Source organism: Caretta caretta, chromosome 9 (genome assembly GCF_965140235.1).
Source record: "Caretta caretta isolate rCarCar2 chromosome 9, rCarCar1.hap1, whole genome shotgun sequence".
Taxonomy (NCBI): domain Eukaryota; kingdom Metazoa; phylum Chordata; order Testudines; family Cheloniidae; genus Caretta; species Caretta caretta.
Genome location: NC_134214.1, coordinates 81,388,006 through 81,412,129, shown reverse-complemented (window position 1 = coordinate 81,412,129; position 24,124 = coordinate 81,388,006). Strand labels below are relative to the sequence as shown.

The window sequence follows — 24,124 nt, the reverse complement described above, 5'->3', positions numbered from 1 at the left end:
GTGGATTTTTACAGACTGCTAGGGGAGGGATGAGGCCACTTAGTGGTAGTGGGAGAATTCAGCAACTAGGGTATGGAGGGAAACAGGGAATACTGGAAACATCTCAGCATGTCACGGGCGGCTTTTGGAGGCCTCCCCATGGTCTGCTAAGAGAACTGAAGCATGCACGTTGGAAGATGCAGCTCCTTAGCCCACTGTTATGCTACTCATGAAAACAGCAATAATAAAGAATAAGTTAGTCCAAAATTAAGAGAAAAAAGCAAATTTCATTCTTCATAGCATTTATTGATCGCTCGTGGGGTTCAGAAGGGAGATCCCATCCCACATAGGCTTGCACTATTAGATAAATAACAAAAACAAGGGGATATCATTCCTTTTTATGAATCGTTAGGTTAAGACCACTGATAGAGTCAAGTTACCTGACTAGACAGACTAGTGGTCTTATATAGCATAATGAATCCTATGTTCTTATGTCCAGGAAAAGCTAATATTCTTGACTAATGATTTGGGGAGCCTTAACTTTTGAATGGCCAACTTGAGACACCTTAAAGGGATCTAATTTGTAGAAAGTGCTGTGCCTTTGAAAATCAGACCTCTTTAATGAGCCCCAAGTTGAACAGCCAAAAATTGAGGCACCCCAGAATCACTAGTCCCATCTGAAAATCTTGGCTGGGGATTTTGAAAGCATCTAGGAATGTATGCCAAAAAGCACTGTGTGAATTAGAAGTGAATATGTTACCTGCTACCATACATGGGGATAGAAGAAGACTAAACGGGGGATTTGATAAGTGTCTACCAGTTTTTGAAGGCTGTAAACACTGAAGATGGAGAGGAATCGTTACCGGGGTACTGGCAAACAATCCCAATGGTTAGATACACTAAGGGAGCTTTGAAGTCCCTGTTGTTAGAGTCACTTAAAACTGGAATGGACAAATCAATGGGAAATACAGTGTGCTGAGCAATCCTGCATTGGCAATAAGGGATGCACGACATGACCTAATAGGCTTGATTGTTAAGGAAACCTAAACCTGGCAGAAAGGGAGGGGAAGTGGTTAGAGAAACTGGCCAGGATGTTTCAGGGAGAAGTCTGAGACACTCAGAGAGAGGGACCAGGCTTCAAACAGCATAGGCAGTTTCTCCCAAATCAGAGATGGGAAATAAGCCAGACCCTCCCGAGTTATGGATGGCAAGGTTAAGTTTAGGCCAGGCAATACCTATGCAAGTCTTTGTTATTTTAAATCCACCTCTCTGCACTGTGTACCTTTTGGGCAAAATAAATCATGCCTTGTTTTGGAGACACAGTTTCACTGCAAAGGTATGCTGTCAGAGGCTCCCAAAGAGAAACCTCTGCAGGATCTGGCCCCCATTGGACCTGCTGAGTTAGTCATGGCTGGCACCTAGGGGACTGTAAATCCAGGTGCTAATCTGAGAGTGGCGAACTGCAGAGTTCCACCCCAGGAGAGGTGGGGGTCCATGACTTGACAACTGCTGGGGCTGCACTCAAAATCCCCAAGAAGGGACAGCGGTGCAGATAGCCTAGTAACTGTGACAGGCTCTTTTTAAAAATCAAGCCAAACCAGAATTTCTATCTCCCATTTTAATTATTCTAGGATATACTAGACTAAATTCTACTCTCAGTTACACCCACTGAAGTTGCATGGAGCTGGATGGCTCTTACTGGAAGAAGGATCTGAATCACTGTCTGTAAAAAATATCCCACAACTTTGTCTGCTGGGAAGGAGCACAAGCCAATGCTACTTATCCACTTTATGTCTAATGGACTTAAAGAAGGTGGAGAATTGGTTTAATGCTGTCTTAAGGCACATGCTCTGATATTATTACATTTCCCCCCAATCCAATAAGTAGTGCAAATCCCAGTATGTTGCTGAAATCTGAAGTTTACTCACTTGCTCAACATCAAACCAATTCTGAAGGAATCTTGGTTGTGCATGTGTATATATGCCTGTAGGTGCATACGTGTGTATGTCTGTGTGTGCATGTATGTGTTAACAGCAAGCTGGTTCCAAATGGGATGATTCATTTAGGACACTGGTTTAAAAAAAACCAAAACAAACCCCAAATGCAAAGGTTTATGCTGTCTCTTAATCATCTGATTAAAGTTTCATCAAGTTTATCTGACAGAGTTTGGATGTTTCTTCCTTGTCAGTCTCATCTTCCACACTTTCTCTCTCCAGTGTATTGCAGCTAGTGGTCCTTTAAATGTTTCCTCTTAATAAATATGCGGGCTGACTCCAGAGTAATACTTCAGGGAAACACTGTATGACAGTTCATGAAATACGCTGCTGTTAAAACTACTGAAAACTTTCTAGTTCGTCTCCAACACACTTGATTGCCCTTCCCATTTCATCTCCTTAACTGCTTCAATCCTTTCCTTATGCATTCTGTCATAGGGAAATTATTGCTGTTTCCCACAGAAGAGGTCAACTGATATAACATAGCAGATGGTAAAAATAAGGCTACAAAACAAATCCAGTGACCTAAAACCTGGGCACAGAGATCTTAACATATCAGATCAGCTGGTTGGGCCATCAAGGCCTGCAGTGGCTACTAAGCCTGATCAGGCAAAGTGTTGACGCATGTGCTTACTTTGAACATATACGTAGCATTGATGTCAATTGGACTATTTATATTCTTAAAGTTAAGCACATGCTTAAGTGCTCTGAGGCCCAACTGATGTATCAGAGGCAACCCAAACCTTTCTGCAATGCATATGTCTAGCTCCGCAGTGTGTACATAGAAAAGGCAGCAGGCCTACCTGATCCCTCGCTGCAGTCATCCTGAAGCATGAGAACTGGTTACCCTTCTCTTAGCACAGGTAACTACAACTAGGTACTAGCAATACACAGTCTCCAAGTATTTATCAATGCCTTTGGTAAAGCCTTGTTGGGGATACATTTCAAATACGTATGAAATTATTACAAGATAAGTCAACAAAAGCACCCTGAAACTGCAAATAACTTGGAGCCCAGTTCTGCTACCCTTCCTCATGCTGAGTAATGCTTGCTAAGTATTCCCACTTAAGCCAGCTGCTCAATAGGACTACTCACACAAGGGCCAACCTCTGGGGTATTATGCAAAAGCGATTTGCAAACACCTGGAAGATAAGGTGATAAATAAGAGTCAGTATGGATTTGTCAAGAACAAATCATGTCAAATTAACCTAATAGCTTTCTTTGACAGGGTAACAAGCCTTGTGGTGGGAAGGGGGGAAGTGGTAGATGTGGTATATCTTGACTTTAGTAATGCTTTTCGTACTGTCTCGCATGACCTTCTCATAAAGAAACTAGGGAAATACAACTAGCTGGTTGGAAAACCGTTTCCAGAGAGTAGTTATCAGTGGTTCAGAGTCAAGATGAAAGGGCATATCAAGTGGAGTCCCAAAGGGATCAGTCCTGGGTCCAGTTCTGTTCAATATCTTCATCAGGGCTAATGGCATAGAGAGTACCCTTATAAAGTTTGCGGACAATACCAAGCTGGGAAGCGTTGCAAGTGCTCTGGAGGACAGTATTAAAATTCAAAATGATCTGGACAAACTGGAGAAAATGGTCTGAAGTAAATAGGATGAAATTCATTAAGGACAAATGCCAAGTACTCCACTTAGGAACAATAAATTGCACACATACAAAATGGGAAATGACTGTCTAGGAAGAAGTACTGCAGAAAGGGATCTCAGGGTTATAGTGGAATCACAAGCTAATTATGAATCAAAAGTATAACAACACTGTTGCAAAAAAAGTAAACATCATTCTGGGAAGGAAGCAAGACATGAGAAGTAATTCTTCTACTTTACTCTGAGCTGATAACGCCTCAACTGGGTATTGTGTCCAGTTCTGAGAACCACATTTCAGGGAAGATGTAGACAAATTGGAGAAAGTCCAGAGCAGAGCAACAAAAATGATCAAAGGTCTAGAAAACATGACCTATGATAGAAGATTGAAAAAACTGGACTTGTTTAGTCTGGAGAAGAGAAGACTGGGGCGGGGACAGGGACATGAACAGTTTTCAAGTACATAAAAGGTTGTTACAAGGAAGAAAAGTTGTTCTCTTTAACCTCTGTGGATAAGACAAGAAGCTACGGGCTTAAATTGAAACAAGGGCAGTTCACGTTGGACATTAGGAAAAACTTCCTAACTGTCAGGGTAGTTAAGCACTGGACCAAATTGCCTAGGGAAGTTGTAGAATCTCCATCATTGGATGTTTTAAAGAAAAAGTTGAACACCTGTCAGGAATGGTTTAGTTATTACATAGTCTTGCCTTGAGTGCAGGGCACTGGACTAGATGACCTCTTGAAGTTCCTTCCAGTTCTACACACTATTATTCGATAAGCCAAACCACACTCTATGGGGTAATAAAATCAACTGGTTTTGATGGTATTTAGCAAGGCTCTGGCTTTACAAAATTTACTTTATCAGTACTTAATTAACTTGGGGCTGGGCTATGCTCACTGAAGCACAAGACATTATGGAAGAGGCAGAGTTGCTAATATAATGATGCTATGTAAAGGGTTTTGTTATTATTTCAGAATAAATGTCTTAGGTAAAACAATCTGACATCGTTCCACTTGATGTGTGAGTCAGAATGAGTTTCTGTCAGACTCAAGGACGTCATATCATAAAAAGAATTCCCAATATTAGAGCACAGGGTCATTCTGGATAAGGGAGGTGCTGACTGATGTTCTAGGAAGAGGGAAGCTAATTAATTGTATAGCCTAAGGAGCCTGGGCTATTAAAATTCCCCTCCCCTTTTGTTTTTTCCCCACAGAGAAAGAAAGAGAGAGAGAATAAGAGAGCAATTGCTGTGTAAAAACTAAATATAGTTAAGTACGCTGAGTTTGTCAGGATGGAACTACAGCAGTTCAATTGGAAATATTCATATGCACTCTCAGGCACACTTGAGCTGAGTCAGTTTCATTAGCACTAATGAGAACTTGATTTGCCGGGGCTGTCATTTGAGTCACAGATTCTGCGATTTTCCAGCGAGCGTGATTTCAGTGAATTGTTTGCATGCTCCGGGAATCAGTGCGCAAGAGGATAGTGAAGGGGAAAATTTTCAGAATTGTGCCCATACAAGTGGCCAGTTACATGAAAAACTGGTCTATTGAATGTGCAGTTCCTGTGCACAGTTGCAGTGATGCAGTACGTACATTTGGCACCCAAATGCATTTTTTGCACATTTCCAGTTTTGAAAATCTGGCCATGAGAGTTTTTAGAGAACAACTCAGAGGATAACACTAGAGGCTAGTAGATGGCGGTAGATCAACAACAACAGTGCAGGGACATAGGAGACCAATGGATTCACACTGGGCCTAACTAAGCACTAATGAACCATCAGGACAGTATGGAACAACCAGGTGAGGAAGAGAGCTAGGAACTCGTTAAAGGTTTAAGACATTGTTTGTTTGAAAAGTCAAGCATAGGGCTGTAAAAGCTATAGAACAGGGAGGCGGCAGCTGGTGACTGCAGGTACCCAAGAAGTCCTGAGTTGTTCCCAAAACATTTAACCATTTGGAGACCTGAACGTGCCATGATATTTTGGTAACTAGATGGCATGTTCATGACTTCTCATATTTTTTCTGAAGACTCCATGACTTCAAACATTGTTACTATGACTCCTCTCTAACTCTCCCCAACATTGATCATTACAAAACCTGCAGCTGCAAGAATTATCAGAACTGATCATTAACTCTGGCCAGTGACTTCTCAGTCTAATATCTGACATGACTCTTATTGGTTGACTGTACTCTTCCCAGGCAGGGGGATGAATATGATCTTCTAGGACAATTTGATATATAGTGTCTTTACTAGGATGCTATGTTTGCTAGTGCTGATGCAACTGTGCTATCCTTAAAAGGTTATATGCAAGTTCCATGAGCCTCTCATTTCAAAAAGAAGTAGAGTGGTGGGACCTCAACACATCCTGGGTTTTAGCCATCTCCCTTTCTTTTCCAATGGGAGACTCTGGGAATTAGCAAAGCCTCTTTGTATCTTCTCACCGGCTTTAGTTTCAGTCCGGGGTGAGATGAATCTACATACTGTCTATGGTTTGAGATAAATTCCTGCCCACAGGATTGCTTTTGGATACTAGACTGGACAGAGGAGATCAAAATCACCTCTGCTGTAATTCCACTGGCTTCAACAGAGTTACACCAGAAATGAATTTGGCCCATGGATACATCAACAAATTATATGAAACACACAAACGAGATAAAAAAAGAGACTGGTGAAAAATCAAAGGGAACGTGGACTGCAGTCCAGCATAAAGCCCCACCCCACCCTGGCTTCACCTAACGAGAGACATGCTGCCAATTACCTTTTTGCTTACTGACTTTCCTTACTGTCATTGCCGCTTGCCGCTTTTGATTTTCAGAAATTTCAAAGCCTGGAAAAAGGGAATATGGCAAAGAATTCAGAAAATCGTTTTCCAACCCTCTTTTTCTGAGTATTTCTTCATGCACCATTTATGAAACTAATAACCCATAGATGGCAAAGCATTGCCTGGTGGGGCTACCCATACAGAGAGACATTTTAATAAAAAACAAATCTTCTTTTAAAGTAAAGCCTCACTGTAACATCAGTTGGGAGGAGGCTGCCTAAAAAGCAACCTTATAAACATTATTATTTTTAGCATTATTTATACAGTGCCATAAATGAACACAGTACTTTATGAATGAGCAAAAGACAATAAGCCAGATGCCAATCTTGGTTACAATAACCTTTTGTGGTAATACAGAGAGAAGGGCAAGGCTGGTAGAGCAGTGAGTCTGTCTGCCTTTCTCCCTACAGTGGTGGTGCATAGGTAGGGCAGAAACTACTGCAGCCGTGAGGCTTTGCTGCCTCTCAGTGGCTGGGGGACTGTAGATTTCTCTCTCCTGCATCACCTTGTGGAGTTTTCTTCTGCTGAAGCTTGAAGCCAAGGGCAGCATTTGCTCCTAAATGAGCAAATCTTCACAGCAACTGTGAGATAAGCCAGGGATGTTATAATGAAGTTAAACTATAATTCTAAAGCACAGTAATTTGGCCTTCTCCCCCACAGGGGGCAAAACCCAGCAACCACCCTCCCACTGATTTTTGATCCCTTACCTATCTTTTCATCTTCTTGAACCATCTTTCTTTCTTCTCTGAAAGCTCTGAGCCATCGCAGTTTCTCCTCCAGCTTCTTGGCAAAGAATAAGTGAATTTCCTCGGTTTCCTTGTTATGAAGTTTGAAGGCATTCTTCATGCTGACGTTGAAGTCATCATCTCTCCCGTCTTCTATATCCACCACTTCATATTTATCCATGTCAATGCGACCTTTGTAATACAGTATATCTCTTCGTATCAGGTCCTACATGAAAAAGAAGAGATGCATTTAATTCTAGGTGGACTGAAGCCTATGCCAGGAAGTATATATTGAATCTTAATGAGGCTTGGCAGAATTCAATATTTATTTTTCATAAATTTGAGAGATTATATTGATGTTTATGTTTATACATTTCTGAAGATTTTTTCAGTTTAAATCACTGAGGTTACTGGAAATTATGAGGATCTCAGACAATGTGGGGAGGCAGACAGTAATTATGTAATGACATTAGATGCTGAGATTCAAAAAATTAAAGCTTTATAAGCATTAAAACACCAATTGCCAACATCATATGTAAAATATATATATGTAAAGTAACTATCCTTAAATCAAACTCTAATAAGTTCTCAAGCAGCATTTTTCTTACTCTGTCTATCTGTAAATTTTGATGATCATTGATGGAAATATTTTTTCATTGATTTGTGTGTGTATGGTGAAATTAACCTTTACTGACCAATAAAAATCTAATCTTTCCAAGCGTAGTCTTAACCATTTGAAACACTGTAGTTTTCTTTCAGCACAGAAATGAAAGGGTTAATTTGCAAAATATGATCTAATTCTTAGAACTTTATTTGCTGTAAATACTTAAATTTTTGGCTAAATTAATAGAATAGATAAAGGCTAGCTACGATAAAAATGTACACTTGATATAACCCTCAGGCTTTGGGGCATAAAATAGCCACTATCAGCTGCTTGTGATCAGGAAGAAACTTCCCCCAGCAAGTAATTTATTCCATGATTGACAATTACATGGATTTTACACCTTCTTCTGAAGCATCTGGTACTTGGCACTGTTGTGCAGATGACAGGAAACTTGAGAAGAGGGACCACTAATCTGATCTGCTTCCTATGGTCCTAAAGTGGTTCACAGAAACATAAAAACTGGAGATAGAAAAGAGTAGACCTAATAGGTCATTTTGCACATTAGCTAGTAGACTTGTGCTTTGTCCAAGCTAGTTCTAAATATCACAAAAAAGGGGGGTTCCCACCACTTTTTCCCACTCTTACAGACTTCATTACTGGGAACATTCAGCCTGTAATTACCCTAAGCTCAGTTCCATCCCATTATACCTTGGAATACTTTAACATTGTTCTCCCTCCATGATATTTATACCTTTCAGTATTATGTATGATCACCCCTTGGTTTTCCTCTCTCCCTTTGTTTTAATGGCCCTTTCTCCCACCTTTACCATTTTGGAGAGGAAGAGGAAAAATCATTATTTGTTATTCCTGCTTAATGGCTCAGCTAAAAATGCACACAATCCATTGAGCCTCTTGACATGTCTAGCACACCCAGGGCCCCATTGCTGCTGCTGTTTTTGCCACCGTGTTCTGCATCAGCTGTCCTGATTCCTTGAACTGAAGCATAAACTGTGCTCACTGCAGATGCCTGAAAAAGCTGGGGGAAGGTGCCACTAAATAAGTATGCTGAGAGATGCCATGTCGGTTTATCAGACATAGATGTGAAAATGCAGGTTTGAGGAGTTGTATGTGAAAAACAGCGCTCAGATATTTTTCTCTCCCTCCTTCCCCCCAAAAAGAGGATATAAAATAAATACCAAGGAGCCTGATTCTCCTTTTGCTTACATCAGTTTTACAACAGTAACATTTGCATTGTCTGCAGCGCAGCTTTCCCTGATTCACACTGACATACTGAGTGGAGAATCAGGCCCGCTGTATAAACTATTTATATGACAAGAGCATAAAAAAGCCAGGTCATCAGAAAATAGGAGATTAATCAAATAGGAACATGATTCTATACGGAGAACCAGTTATAAGGCTTTAATATTTAAATAGCCAATTTTAACAAGGCACAATTAAGGCTAGGTTCTTCCACAGGGCTCATAAACCAATACACGGTTGTACAAAGTTAATTTATCTTGATCATTTAAACAGCAAGCCATTTTCTTTCCTATTTTATTTTTCAACTATTTTTAAAATGCAATAAAGATAAACAACATATCGGAGGAATAATCTAACCATACAAATAAAATCACAGCACAATATTTGTGTAATTGAACAAAATTAAATGGTGAATGTCCTTAGGATATCTCTTATAAAACTTCTTGAAATAAAGAAAACAAATGAACTTGGCATAAGATCTCAAAAGAGCTGTTTTATGAATCTGCTTAATGGTATTAATGATGGTGAGAGAGGAGAATGTCTAGAAGCTCTTAGTCTTAATATTTCCCCTAAAACTCCCAATGAAACAATCCATTAAACAATATGCTTTGCAACTATCTATTTCTAGCAAAGTATGGAAAGAAAAGAAAGGAAATTTCAGACTGAATACATAATGGAAAACTTTCTAACAATAGGATGTACTAAATTGTGATATAATTTCCCAATAGAATAGTTAGAAACAACCCTGTCATTTAAGAAAATTACCCTGGTCAAAACACTTAGGGCAGGTCTACCCTTAAAATGTTGTAGGAGCGCAGCTGTGCCGCTGTAGCACTTCAGTGAAGATGTTACCTACGCTGACAGGAGGGCTTCTCTCATTGGCATAGGTACACCACCTCCCCGAGAAGCAGTAGCTACATCGATGGGAGAATTCTCCCATTGACTTAACACCATCTATACCAGGGGTTAGGTTGGTTTAACTGTGTTGCACAGGTTGCCCCTCCCAGCTCGCAGGGTCCTAGAGCCCGGGCTCCAGCGCAAGCCCCAACGTCTACACCACAATTAAACAGCCCCGCAAGCCTCAGTCCCGCAAGCCTGAGCTCCGTAAGCCCAAATTAGCTGTCATGAGCCAGCCCAGGTTTTTAATTGCAGTGTGGACATATCCATAGTTTCACAGGTGCCACCGAGGGAACAATATGAAGATGAACAATATGACAGATTGCTTTCTGTCACTGAGGGAAGGATATGAAAGCAATGAAATTGCACTTGTGTCACTGGGGGGCAACATGCAGCCCAGAACATATTTATTCCTGGTGAAGATGCGCTAGCAAGAAAGAACCCAGCTTGAACATCAGATCCCAGACTGAATTTGCATAGAGGGAAGTTAGAAGAAACACCTTTTTTCTGTTCTTGTACATTAAACTGATGTGGAAATCACTGTAAAACGAGCAGCATGAAGCCCCTGCCACTTTTACAAAGCTGACTTTAGAGAAAAGAACTGCACATTACAAAAACTTTGTTTTAAGGAAGCCAAATCACCTTTTCTTTTTCCACCAGGCTCCCTAGAGTCTTTAGCCTTAAGCTTAACAGGAATTTTCAGCCACCCGAAGGATGCTAGGCAATCCCAAGAATACAACAGAAACATATTGAAATTGTCAAAAAACTAAATAATTCAAAGTGGTACATAATGGCTACAGAGTTCAACCATAGTACATCTTAGAACCCAGGCCAACTGCTCCAGGCATTCAACAAATTCCTTTTTTGCTACTACAGGAAACAGGAAGAAGCAACATTCTCCACTTTTTAGCCGTATATTCGAATCCAACTTGTTTTCAGGGGTTCTTGAATTTTCACAGGGTTAAGTGCAAGAGGAGGTCTGTACAAATCCACAGAAAACAAAAAGTGTTTAGGGCTGGAATAGTCTTGGCAGGACCATTGATTTCCCAGAAAGTTCAGTCCCAGCAGGAAGTCATGGGAACTGGTACTAGATTATATTTTCTAACTGGTTAGCCATTCTTTGCCATCATAATCCCAGTCCCAAGTTCATGTATCTCAATAGATGGATATTATTGATTCTTCAACTGAATTTTAAATCACCTGACCAGGGCTCTATGAGCTTGCACATACAATAAAAACATATAAACTAAAGGATAACTATCTATAACAAAACCTGTCCATACTCCCAGGAAGTCAACCACAGCTCTCAAAATATAATGGGACCCTATAATCAACCTACCATAAATAACAACCTCCCCATCAGCAAAATCTAACTACAGTATCCATATCTAGTTACATACACACACACATATTTGGTATGTGAATATATATATATAATTAAATATCTGAAACCTAATGTATGTCTATGGAGTGTATATTTTATTCCAAAAGTTCCCAGCTCCTTTAATGAACTGTATGCAGGAATTGCTTCTCTCATTACTGCAATGCAGCCATCTATGAAGTGACCAGAAGACCCTTCTAATATTTGGATTATAGTAGATCCAAAAGACCTCAGCGAAACTTGGGATCCCAAACGTGCGACACACCGTACATACTCAGTAAGGCACAATCCCTGTTCTGAGGAGCTTCTAATGTAAACAGACAAGAGGCACAAAGTCCGAGAGAAAGGGACTATTAATACTTCCATTTTACAGATACTAAATTGAGGCAGGGAGAAATTATGTGACTTGCTCAAATTCAGACTGGGAGTCCATGGCAGTGCTGGAATTGAATCAAGATCCTCCTGAGTCCCTACCCTGTGTCTAACCAAAAGACCCTCCTTCCTAGCTACAAGCTCACAATCTAAATCAGATAACCACACAGAAGACAAAAGGAAACAGGTGTTTGGATGATGTGGAAAAGGGACAGCTTGAAGGGGGGGTGGGGTATAAAGGAGGCACATGAAGGAGGAGAGGGAGGGTGTTTATTTGATAAGAACAGGTAGGACTATTGCAGTTCTAAGGGGAAGCATATCAGAATGGCAGAAGCAGGCACCTTTCAAATTAGGTCCTAAATATTTAATCCTCAGCCCTCCAGCATCTGCTGTTCAGTTGATAGACTTGTACCTGTTTTGTCCTGCAGAAGGCTATGAGCTCAGGTGGAAAGAGCATTATGTGTTTCATTCACATAGAGGGCCAGGTTCTCAATTGAAATCTCTGTACAATTGGCCAGCAGGACATCCCATGGAGCAAGAGAACTTGCGAGCATATGGCTGCTGTGTCAGCTGCCTCCCCACCAATATAAGAGTCATATTGAGTGTTGGAGAGGGCTTGTCAGGATTGTGGGAGGGGGCAGTATGGTAGAGCTCTGCTTCATCTATCCTCCACTGTCCTCTTAGCTGCTCTTACTCTCTTTGCAACGGGGACCAGTGCAGACTGAACCTGAGAATCAGGGAAGCATCCTAATGCACAGATGGAAAGGGTCACATTCACATTAATTAATATGAGTCAGAATATCTCTCCTATAAGCTCACTATATAAAAGATACTATTTGCATAATATATATTAGATATATGTTGTTGCACATGTAGGATATTGGTCATTCTGCTGATGATACATCTTTTGGTTCCCAAACTCTCATGTGTTCTAATGTGTAAAAGGTTAATAGAAGAGGAAGGATTGTGCAGTGCTTAAAGCACAAAGATTGGAGTCAGGGTGCTTAAGTTCTAATCCTGATCTGACAATAACTTGCTGTATGACTTTGGGTGAATCACAATGCCTCCGTGCCTCAGTTTCCCCATCTTTAAAAGGGGGATATTTGCCTACCTCACAGGGATGATGTGAATTGCAACTAATTAATCTGTAAAAGGCACTTTGAAATTTTTAGAACTGCAAAATATTATAACCATATTTCAGCATATGATCTTAATGGTTTTAGAACGTGAAGATCAAATGGTCACACAGAGGCAGTTTCCTAGGCTGCAAAAGGAAAGCAGTGATGGTAGATGTCATGCTACCACAGACTACATTGGCCTAGTTTCCCAAATTCTTCCACATGTTCTTCTGATGGCATGTACCAGGGAGATGGCACAAATGGGATGGGGAAGGGCATGCTACCTAACTAGAAATCTGCTGCCAGAATCAGACATTTGACTGTTTAACTGAAATTCTGTTGCAGTAATCTGTTTAAGGTGGAATCTCCATCCTTAGAGGTTTTTAAGGCCCAGCTTGACAAAGCTCTGGCTGGGATGATGTAGTTGGGGATTGGTCCTGCTTTGAGCAGGGGGTTGGACTAGATGACCTCCTGAGATCCCTTCCAACCCTGACATTCTATGATTCTATGATTAACATTGAACTTTAAAAGACTGGCTGGAAGAAAAGACTTTTAAGGACAATTTATTTCCTCTGCCACCCCTTCAGCAAACGAGTCAGAAAATATGGGCTCAGTGGTGCTGGAAGTAAAACTGTGATACAGCGGGTACTGTGAGTAAAGCATTCCAGAAGTGGTGGTTGTTTATTTCCACTCTGAAATGTCAGTAAGAAAAGCTGTGTGTGGGAGTTAGTGTTGGTGTGTGAGCGTGCACTATCCTGAATGGGTGCTGGGAGTTCTGGTATGCACGTGTGCTAGGTGATGTGGAATGCAAACATTTTTCAATACCCACTCAGAATCTTTGAACTGACTCTTATCTGCGGATATTGTTTTTTCATTGGTGGTTATTTTCCCCATTTCCTATTCAAAGAAGTCACCCAAGAGCTCCAATCACTCATCTTCCACATGATACAATGTGATGCTTTGATCTGCACTCCAAGGGCATCTGAAGAACTGCTTAGCAAGTTTGGGAGAAAGGGAGAATTGAAGGAGAGATGCAAACGCTAGCTCAGCGGTTTTAATTTTTCTTTCAAGAAATGTTCAAGGGATCTGGGGAATCTTTCACCTGCTCCCCACATTCCCTGCTCAGCACAAACCATCTGCAAAATGTCACGCTGTTCTTTTGCTGCAATTATGAATGGTGAACTTTCTGCTCGGAACTCTTTATTATTAGTATTAATTATTTGTAGGACCTACAAGCTAATCAGCGATGCAGGCCCCATTGTGTGAGGCACTGTGCAAACATATAATGAAAAGACAATGCTTACCCTGAAGAGCTAATCATCTAAATATAAGACACAGGTGGATACAACAAGCAGACGGAATGAAACATGAGGCACAAATGAGATGAGTATGATTAGTGTAAAAAGCAGCAATCATAGCACATCATTTGCCTGGCCACTGTCGAGTGTTTGGTAGGCATCATGGGAGAGCTGCGTTTTAAGGAGACACTTGAAAGGGAAAACATTACATAACTGAAAGCTCAGTCATCTTCAGATGTCAGGCAGCATTCTCAAATTAGCACATGATTATACCATAGACCTATAACAAACCACAGATATAAATGCAAACTTTGGGGAAAAGCAGATCTGGGTTTTGGAACCAAACCACCATTGTGATTCAGGCCCATCTCTGGTGATTTCTAGTTGTTTTGGACAGTGGTCAAACTGGGTGGATGGGGGAAATCATTTTTTTCAACTTATTCCTCAACTCTGTCCTCATTTTCCCATCTTGCTGCCCCTTTTTCTGCCCTTCCTTCTCCCCACTCTCACAGTCTGCTGTAAGAAATGGGGGGGGGGGGGCACACTACACTGTTTTATAATAGGTCTTACGGTATTTTATTTTTTTTCAGTATTATTCAGTATTTGTAAGTTAAAAAAAAAATCCCCATTACCAAAGTTTGAGACCTAAACTACCTGAGTGTGACCCTCTAAAAGAATGAGATCTGGTTTGCTTTGCAGGGATATAAGGACAACATTTTCAAAAGCATCTTGCTCATTTAACTTGAGATGCCTTGGGCATGCTTTTCAGAGGTGGTGAGCACCCACGGTTAACTCTGCCTTACACTGGAGATTTGGGAGCTGATATGTCAGAACAGTGAACTTTTGTTCTATCAGACTGGTTACCTAAAAATTAATGAACCCTTTCGAAAATGTTTGGCCTAAAGATGTCAAAAAATAAATCTAGTTCCTGCTGATTGGAGGGAAGGGACATGACTAATTATACATACAATGTATATAGAGTATAATTTCTCCTGTTGGAATATGCTCAGGTATCATGGTGACGGGTATCATATAAGAACTTAGATAGAGAGACAGGCCAAAATTTCCCATTCCTCCACTGTGCAGTGTATTGTGTGCTTATGCTACTATCTGCTCCAGAGCTGGCTGCATTTCAGTGGTGCTGTGTGCTGGTAAACTGCTTTGGGCTCATTTTGAATGAAAGCTGCTGTATAAATATCTATTTTGAAACAGTTTTGTTTTCTATCAAGTTAGGGGCATTGCAGGCCCATACAGAGCGTTTTAATACCGGATAGCTCACGAGCCGCTAACATTTGTTTCTAGCACAGAATCTGGACAGTGTAACATCAGACTTAGAAATTAGTCCAGCAGGATTTAACCTGGTCCTGGTCCAACACTGGAAGGGCCAAATTCATCCCCTTCTGTAACTTTACTGAAGTCAATGGAGTTACACCAAGGGTTAATGTGGCCCAAGCTGGCAAGTCATGGACTCAGATCAGTGTAATTATCATTCCTGAGATGGTTCTTCAGGCACTGACTTTGTTGTAGCTCTTATGACTCCCAAACCTTTTTTGGGTGAAACATCCCATTTCTCCTCTTAGCTCTAGGTCAGGTACCAGCTTCGCTCACATATCAAGTCAAAGAAATAAGAGGACACAACGACGTCAGTGACTGTGCACTTTGCTGGTACACTGTCTTTGGGCTATCTCAGTTTAGACTGAACCACAACGAGTGTATCGGAACTCAGGGCCTTAGAATGCATCAGGGAGAGCTGGATCATATTAGAAGCAATAAAATGTAGCATGAACTCCCTGGACACAGCTTAAAGCACTCAGCTACTGCCAGAGAATCTCTATGAAGAGGGGAAGTGTTTGTTACGTGTATCCTCAGTGGCTGATATGTGAAGAGAGAGGAACCCAAATCCATGAGACACAAGTTTATGTAATCCCTTCCCTCACAAGGACAGCTGTGTTGGGAGGTCGCCAGATTCCTGCCAAATTATTCAGTCGTGCCTGTCTAGTGAGTTTTGAAAGAGACACTTGATTCACTCTTGCCAGTTTCATGAAGCATGGGGCGAGAGGGGAGGAGAGAGAGAAGCTGAAAGCATTTATGTGGAAATGTTCTTTTGCTCAGTATATTTTGTGGAACATCAGTGGCATTTTGATGTCTCATTCCACCTAAAGCCCAGTCACATTGTATCCAAAGCAGTGAGGCAAGGATGATTTTGTTTCTAACAAATTAGCAACAGGAAGAGATAGGAAACCCTTCTTCGGCTACGTCAACTTGTTTTTCTGACTCCTTCAATTTGTTCTCAGGGTTTTCAAATGGTAATGGTGAGAGAACACTGCAGCATGCGGGCTCAACTTTCTGCTCCTCAGAGCAGAGGCCCGAGGTAATCACACCATGGATGAATTTGGCAGTAGGCATTTTGTACACCTCTATTTTATATGAACAGACTAAGACCCATCCCCGGCCACAACAGAGCACACAGGGCCTGAGGCAGCACCCAAACTCAGCCCCTTTCTGGATTTTGGCTTTACTGATAACTGACACAATATAAGCCTCAGCATAAACTTCCTCCTTGAGCTTGGCTGGCCCTAGTGATCTTACTCCCCAGGACATCATCTGTCCTAGCTACCGCTCTAGAGGGCCAAACCCACTAATGAGCAGCACCTACCACAGTGAATTAGCAGAACTTCAGCACCTTTATGCAGGGTTCTAGACCCGGGTAAGACAGTGGGTTGACAGAAGAGCCCTTCCCCCTGTTGCATGCTAGGTAAGTAATAAATAATATCAGTTGAACTGATACCTCTCAAAAGCCTGATGTTAGACATCAAGCCAGGGCACTGGGAGGAGTACTCTGTGCTGAATCACCTTCCTCAGTCTCCTGGGTTTTCATTGGTGGTGTCTTCTACAAGTGCAGATTAGGCTTGACCATGGTTTAACCTATGGCATCTGACAGGGCCACAACCTAAAATGCCTTGACTGCAAGTGCAATATACAATCGCCAAGTCTCTGTGGTACTGCCATTTGAAAGTGGTGAAATACGGGCTGACCCTCACGCCCACTCTGTAGGCTGGAATCAGGAGTGTCCGGCAGCACAGGGGGTTTCATCAAGTGCCCTAGTGATGGGGAGAAGGGGATGGAAAACTATAACCATGCTCCATGTGACTGGAAAACCACCTACAATAACAAAAATGGACTTGTAGTTTTCTCAGCCTTTCACTGTCTTTGCAAGTCAGATTCTAGGAGAAAACGGCAAGACCCCATTGGATTGAAGTGAGAGCGAGGATTTTGTTTTGGTTGGGATGCAGCTTGGAGCAAGGTGTCACCCGTGTGTTTTTGAAAAGGGCTATAGAGGAATTGGACCGTCTCAAATATAAAATCCAAGGGCATGGGATTGTCTCTTTAATCTCACTGCATGGAACCTTGTCCTTCAGAGGCGTTACAGACAGTAAGTAAAACAATAATACTTCAGATAGTACAGCTCTTGCTGGCAGAATGGCCTGCTACCGCTATTAAGCTGCTCTCATTCTGCCTCTCACGCAACATTCTTTGCTCCCGGAGCTCAGGGAAAAGACAACCTGGAATTTACCTTGCCTCTTGATTACAACAGACACATTAAAAGTGCAAGTGAAATCCAAATGCGTTTCATGCAGCCACTGATCTTTTCCGCTCTGTCAGGAGGTGCTGAACAGGAAGCCCCATCTATAGCAGCTCCACCGTTGACAAAAGGAATGCCTAATTCAATACCTAAACATTTTTAACCCTTTGTCTGTTCTACTGTCACTTCTAATCTGATGCCAGTGTGCTTTTGCACCCTTTGGGGAAACCAGGGCTGTGAGCCAGAGGAGAAACATTGCAGATCCACCGTCTGTTACATCATATGCCCCTTGAGTACCCCAAGACATAACAAGCTAAGATCATAATTAATCCTCTGTGTCAGAATGCCAGATGTTAAGTGATGTGATTTGTAAATTAAAAGTATCTCTGTGTCAAACTCTCTCAACTTCAGGAAAGGGAGAAAAAGAGCCTCTATGCCTTTAAGGCAATCTTTTAACTCTAACATCAGTTAGGATTGACTTCATCTCCTGGTAATTAAGGTTACTCTGCTGGAATATGTATTATTCGTTCCTGGTTATAGACAGATGATAAATGGAGCAGGGGCCAGTGCTTGCCTCCCACACAGTTGATTCCCTTCTTCCCCTCCTTCTAGGATTTTCACATTACAGAAACCAACCCACAGTTTCTTCTGCAAAACCCATGCCGTGGTTAACCACACACTCTGCAACCACGTTCCAGTTCAGAGAACAAGAGGAGACAGGAACCCTTTTGCTCACATATTATCTCTTTCTTCTGCCTCCACGATTCTGTGGCTAGCACTTTGGAGAAACAACCATGAGAAGATGGCCTCTCCATTCCCATCCAACTAAAGGTCTGTTGGAACAGCCTGAAGTTAACCGAATAGACCAAAGCTTCCTTGTGCTGCAAAGAACTGAACCCAACTCATGCAGGAGCATGAGCAGCCGCGAGAGGCGGCATGGGCTAGTTGCACCTAGTACATACCCTCCGGAACTCAATGGAGCCTGTGCCACCGCTCACCTGTGCAACCACAGCTCGATGAGAGCCAGCATGAGTATATCTTCGCAAAGCGGAGCCACACCCCTCATCCCAAATGTAGATGTAGCCTGCAGTAAGCTGCCCGGCCGAAGCAGCATTTTGAAATACAGTAATTCTGGGGCAAGACACCTTGATAGAAGAGATCTCATAAAACGAATAACCCTCTACATGTAAGTCAGCTATGAAGAATCTGGATAAAAGTAGATTAGATGGAATCTTCTCCAGCACATGAATTCCATGGCATTACAAAGGCTAAGTTACCCCGTAAGACCCTACAGCCGATAATACATCATACTTTTCAAAGTGCTCTACTGATTAATCCTGACACTATGCCTGTGACATTTTATAGACTGAAGAAATCAATGCTGAGGTTAAAACAAAGGAATCTGTCAGTGCTGGGATTAGGATTGGAGATATCCTGAATCCCAGTCCCCTGCTCAGGCCACTAGCCCATGTCTCGCTTTCCCACTACAGTAGTGAAAAATGTAAAAGCCTGTATGATGTATGCAGAAAGTAGTACCTCAGGTGTAAGGGGTTGCTGACCCCTTAGAAATTGTGTGAGCTGGAAAAGGAACTGAGGTATGCTCAGCAGGCACCCTCCAAAATTTTTCGTGTTATTTACAACTGAACCACTCTCACTTTCATTTAGCATGGCATCTAAGCAAACACTTTTGAATCTTACAGTTCACGACACAAAATGCAATTAAGAAACTAAAATGTCAGTGAGTGGCGCTGTGACCCTGCATGAACCTTTTGAACCCCCTGCCCCGGGGCAGCCCTGCCCCCAATTGACAACCTTGTCAATGGTGCACACCACGCATAATGTGTGTACAGCTGTGGGTGCCAGTGTTTTCCAGGAGCTGACATGAACTGAGAGGAAAGCGGGGGGAGGATAGAAGGGAATGAGCTGGGCTGTAGGAGACTTTTACAGAGATGTGACAGATAAAGAAGGAAGCAGAAGAAAACGTGATTGTGTCCCAGTTGCTTCCCAAGAAGAATTAAAAGGAGCTGGGAGAACATGGGAGAGACAAAAAAGACTTTGGTGCTAAACTGAGAAAGTGGTTTAGCACAGAGACTGGTTTGCTTAATGCAGTAACATGGAAGTCAGTCACTGAGAGAGAGTCACATCCTCCATCCAACTCAGTCTACCTGCGGGTAGTTCAGGGGCAGAATTCCTGCATGGCAGCGTGAATACTTGTCATTTTCACTGGCACTATCTTGAGAGAGCAGTGGGCAAGGTAAAGTGAAGCTACGGTGCAGGTTGGCGGAGGCTGGGGAAAGGGTAGAATCCTTTTTTGCTGGAGGTACAAAATGCACTGACCCAAACGGATTGATAAGAGGGACCAAAGACGAGACACGCACTCCAGGAAGAAGCAGCACAGCACGAGGCAGTGCTGTGGAGAAGCCACCTGGGAAAAACTGCATTGCAGCTGAGGAGAGAGCAAGACAATGTTGCCAACTCTCCCACTGTGATCCCAAGTCTTGTGATAATTAGTGTTTCCCTTAATGCCCTGGTGCCTGAAGTCACATGACCACGAGAGACCCTCAGCTTCCATTTAAAAAAAAAGAAGTGAGTTTCACCTGCTACCGTTGGGGAGAAAAGCCTGCAAACTTGACCTGAGCGCACCCTAAAGGTTCCAAAACCAGAAGGCAAAGAAACCCCCCACCAATCTTATTATACTTTTAAATCTCCTGATTTTTAAGCCATGATGATTTTTTGAGGCTCGACTCACGATTTTTCAGTGCATGGGATAGGCAATACTGCACTTGTCTGAACCTCTCTGAATCCTAATCGGCTAATTGGCTGCCTCTTGTAATCCCCAGCAGGAGAGCCTGGCCCCAGTGTCATGACAACACATGCTGTATAACACTCCAATTTAAGTCTACAGCATTTGTGAACCCAAACTGTGGGATAATGCTAGTGTCAATCCCTTATTCAGACAATCTTTTTAAAATAATACTCAAGGACACTGCTATAAAGATGGAAGGACGTGCTTAAAAACATACAGTTTAAAAAAAATAAAAACTGGATTTTCGTGCTGGCAAAGGTACAAGATTAACATCATAAGCACAATTGATAATGCACAGACAGAGGCAGGTACTGCAGACACAGAAAGGGCCCGTAAGCTGGTGTGGCCATCCTGAGCTAGAGGGATGGCTTCACGAGATGAGCAGTTAGTTAGTCACCAGGGACACTACCTTCAACTCTTAACCTCTGTGCCTTACAAGAGTGCCAACTAGTACCACTAGTGCTTGTGCATTTTCCGATATGAATTCTTTTCCTCCAGGAAATGGGCTAAGACCCACCTGATGGGCCAGGATAGACCTCAAAATGATTAGGGGTCTTGTTCGATTCTCCTGTGAAGACACGCATGGAATGCAGTATCCTGCAAATCCTACTGAGTGGAGGAACTGATATATATGAGTGAAAGGAAGCGCCAGAATGAGTGAATAAGGGGAGAAGGTGCTGCTGTGTGAACTTAAGAGACTCGATCCTTCTTGCCACTGAGCGCCCTCAGCTCCCAGTGACCTCACTGAAGGCCTGTGTCTGATTCCAATGGGACTTGAGGACATTTGGCATCTTTCAGGAGGTGCTCATTACCTTGCATGAGCATGCCCGATGCAAACAAAACTGAATTTTGCTTTAAGAAATTAGAAATTCAGAGTCACGGTGGAAGTTTAGGAGCTAAGGATTAAAGTTCAAATCAAACTACTTATACGCTCGATCTCAGCTTGACTGTTCTCTGACCGCAAGAGTTCGTTTCACAGTGCCAGGAACAGCGTAAAAGGAAAAGCAATGAGGCAGAAAGAAAAAAAAATCTTCAGAAAGCAGAAATTCAGTCAGCCGTAACTCAAAAGCACCACCCTCCTGAATTATCCAGGCCACAGCTCCCCTACCGCAATGCTGGAGCAGTGGTTCCATAGTGACTCAAGAGCCATCCACACCATTTCCTCAGTACCTGGGTATTCCTTGGAGGGCTCCAATCCATATACTGACCATGATCAACCCTCACTTCACATACAAGACCTGACAAGAACACGGACTGAGTAGGCAGGGCTGTGTGGGTTATTCTCATTCACACTTGCAGTTGATCCAAGGGTCTCCCCCTGCATTTGTATTGACAGCACAAATGTCGATGAATCCAGATCTCTCAGAAGACAGAAATATCCAGGATTTATGAGCTGTGTCACTTCAGATACTGATGCTTTCCTTAGTCTTTTGTCAGAATAATGACTCAAGATTATGTTAATGAGACTAAAACAACATCACAGGCTGATAGGCAGGGGGCTTGCATTATGACAGTATTGTTTACTGCAGTGGTTGCCAGCCACTGGTACATATGTCAGCGCTGATAGTAAAAAGTTACACGATTGGCATGCTTGACCACCCTTCCCTACCTTAATGATGAGCCTCCAGTCAGATGTGTGCCTCATAAGCCACCAAGTAGCTTGTGCTGGTGGTTTCATGAAGCTTAGGCTTAGACTACACACCACTGTATGAGAGATGACAGGCAATGCCGACCTTGCACAGCCCAGATCTTTGCTTGGTGTTACCTCTAGAGGCTGGAATGACCATTGTAATCGAGACACTGACCTGTCTGCTCAAGTGCCAGATTTCACAGTTCATACAGAAATGCTGGGGTCATCTGATTCCAGATCATACACTGCAACCAGTGCCCAAAAGTGGACATGGGGCAAAGAGCCAAAATAAGGGACACATGAGAAAATGAGCAAGGCACTCAGCTGACAAATGGAGGTGGGATTTGCTGCTAGCATAAAAACCTCTCAGCGTGTTATAACCTCTGTTCCAGAACTTAGTGTTTCTGGTGTCTAGAATGCACAAGAACAGAGGTGCAGGCTGGCCAGATCTGGGTGGGATGAGGGAAATCCGGGTCTAAAATGGAGGGACAGGCCTCAAGCTGAGGATATTGCTCAGCAGGGTTTGAGTCATTGTTTTCCATTCCTCACGATCCTTTGTGTGAAAAACCAACATTTTGCTTCTCCACTCAGGGTGTCGAGCCATCCAGTGGTGTCGATTTTTTTGCTCATTTTACAGCAGTTTTCAGTTTTGACCACATGGGTGTACAGTGCCTGCCACAGATCCTAGGGGACCAACTGAAGCATACAGCCAGAGCTTTTACGCTTCTCTTGGAAATCGACAAACATCTCATGCACATATGTATAGGTCTCATATGGAAAATGCTTCATAACAGAAATGTTTGCTCCACAGGGAGAACAGCAGCCATTCCCCTCACCAAGACCTTCCCCTGTTCCCTCTGTGCATTTCCCTCACTGTGACCTTCTCCAGCACTTCCATCTATTCTCCTTACTGTAACTTTCCCCTGTGACTCCATCCATTCCTCACCGTGACCCTCCCCACTGACACCTCCCGTCCATTCCCCTCAATTTGACCTTGCCCTCTGTCCCCTCCACCTATTCGCCTCACTGTAACTTTCCTGTGCCCCCTATCCATTCCTCACTGTAATGCTCACCAGTCCTGCTTTCTACTGTTTCCCCTTCAGTGGTACACTCATCCTCACTTACTTTCCTCCCCCCACATTACTTCCTGCTTCCATTGGTCCCTCCCTGGGACAACCATTCCCACTCGGCTTCATCTCCAGTCCCACCTTTTGGGCTTTTTCTTGGCCAGATCCTTCCCTCTGACCTCCGCACCCAACATCATCACGTCCTGCCAAAATATCTTCAAGCTCTGATGCAATGTCATAACATCATTATGTTTCATGGCTCTGATGTCTGGTTTTATGACTGGTGAAAATTCCTGCAGGCTCCACCTAATAAAACTGGGACAACCCAAGAAATCTTGAGACAGCCGGAAACCCTGTTTCTTGCAGTCTCCCCTCATTGTAACTAGCCTGGAAAAATAAACTCTACCCGGTCTAAATTTCAGCTCTATTCCCGCCTCCCTGCTACAGTGTCCATCATTTCCCTCTTTGTGTGAGTTGCTGTCTTCCAGCCCTGGAATATATTTGGGATGGCTTCATTCGAAAGATGCTCCGCACTGAATGCCTCATCCTCACTGTGCACTGAAGAGCCCTGATTTCATGTGGGTTTCATTACCTTTTTGCAGAGAACCATCTGGTGATCAAAGAGGAAGAAAACGCGCTGCTGGTTCCGTCCATAAGGCTGATAAATCCAGGACATCTCCCCGGTGTAGATCAACTCGGAGCTCCGATCCAAGATGTCATCTCCCTAGGGGGCACAGAGAACAAGGCAGAGTGAGCCCCTTTGCCAAGCCAGATGTATGCAGGCATGTGGGGTGGAGTGGAGAGAAGCATTGATTCAGGGGGATTCTCTTACCACTAGATAACATCAAAGCACCACTGTTTATTTTTTAACCAGAAAACTAGAGGTGAAAATTTAAAAAAACTGATTGGGGGAAAGAAAGAGAAAAATGCAGAGATTTTGTTTCTATTAATTGATTCAGATTGAAAGTGAAAGAAGAGACAGCAGCACGG

The 24,124-nt window shown here is 42.7% G+C and overlaps 1 protein-coding gene across 10 annotated transcripts in view; it reads right to left on the bottom strand.

Moving 5' to 3' along the window:
• ARHGEF9 (Cdc42 guanine nucleotide exchange factor 9) overlaps positions 1 to 24,124 on the bottom strand; it is a 259,935-nt gene that overhangs the window by 9,541 nt on the left and 226,270 nt on the right. For all 10 annotated transcript variants that reach the window (XM_048863961.2, XM_048863962.2, XM_048863963.2 and 7 more), the window contains 3 exons: positions 23,727 to 23,858; positions 7,101 to 7,344; positions 6,331 to 6,399 (listed from right to left, as the gene is read on the bottom strand). In XM_048863961.2, coding sequence (XP_048719918.2) covers positions 6,331 to 6,399; positions 7,101 to 7,344; positions 23,727 to 23,858 — 445 coding nt within the window. The remainder of the gene's footprint in view (positions 1 to 6,330; positions 6,400 to 7,100; positions 7,345 to 23,726; positions 23,859 to 24,124) is intronic.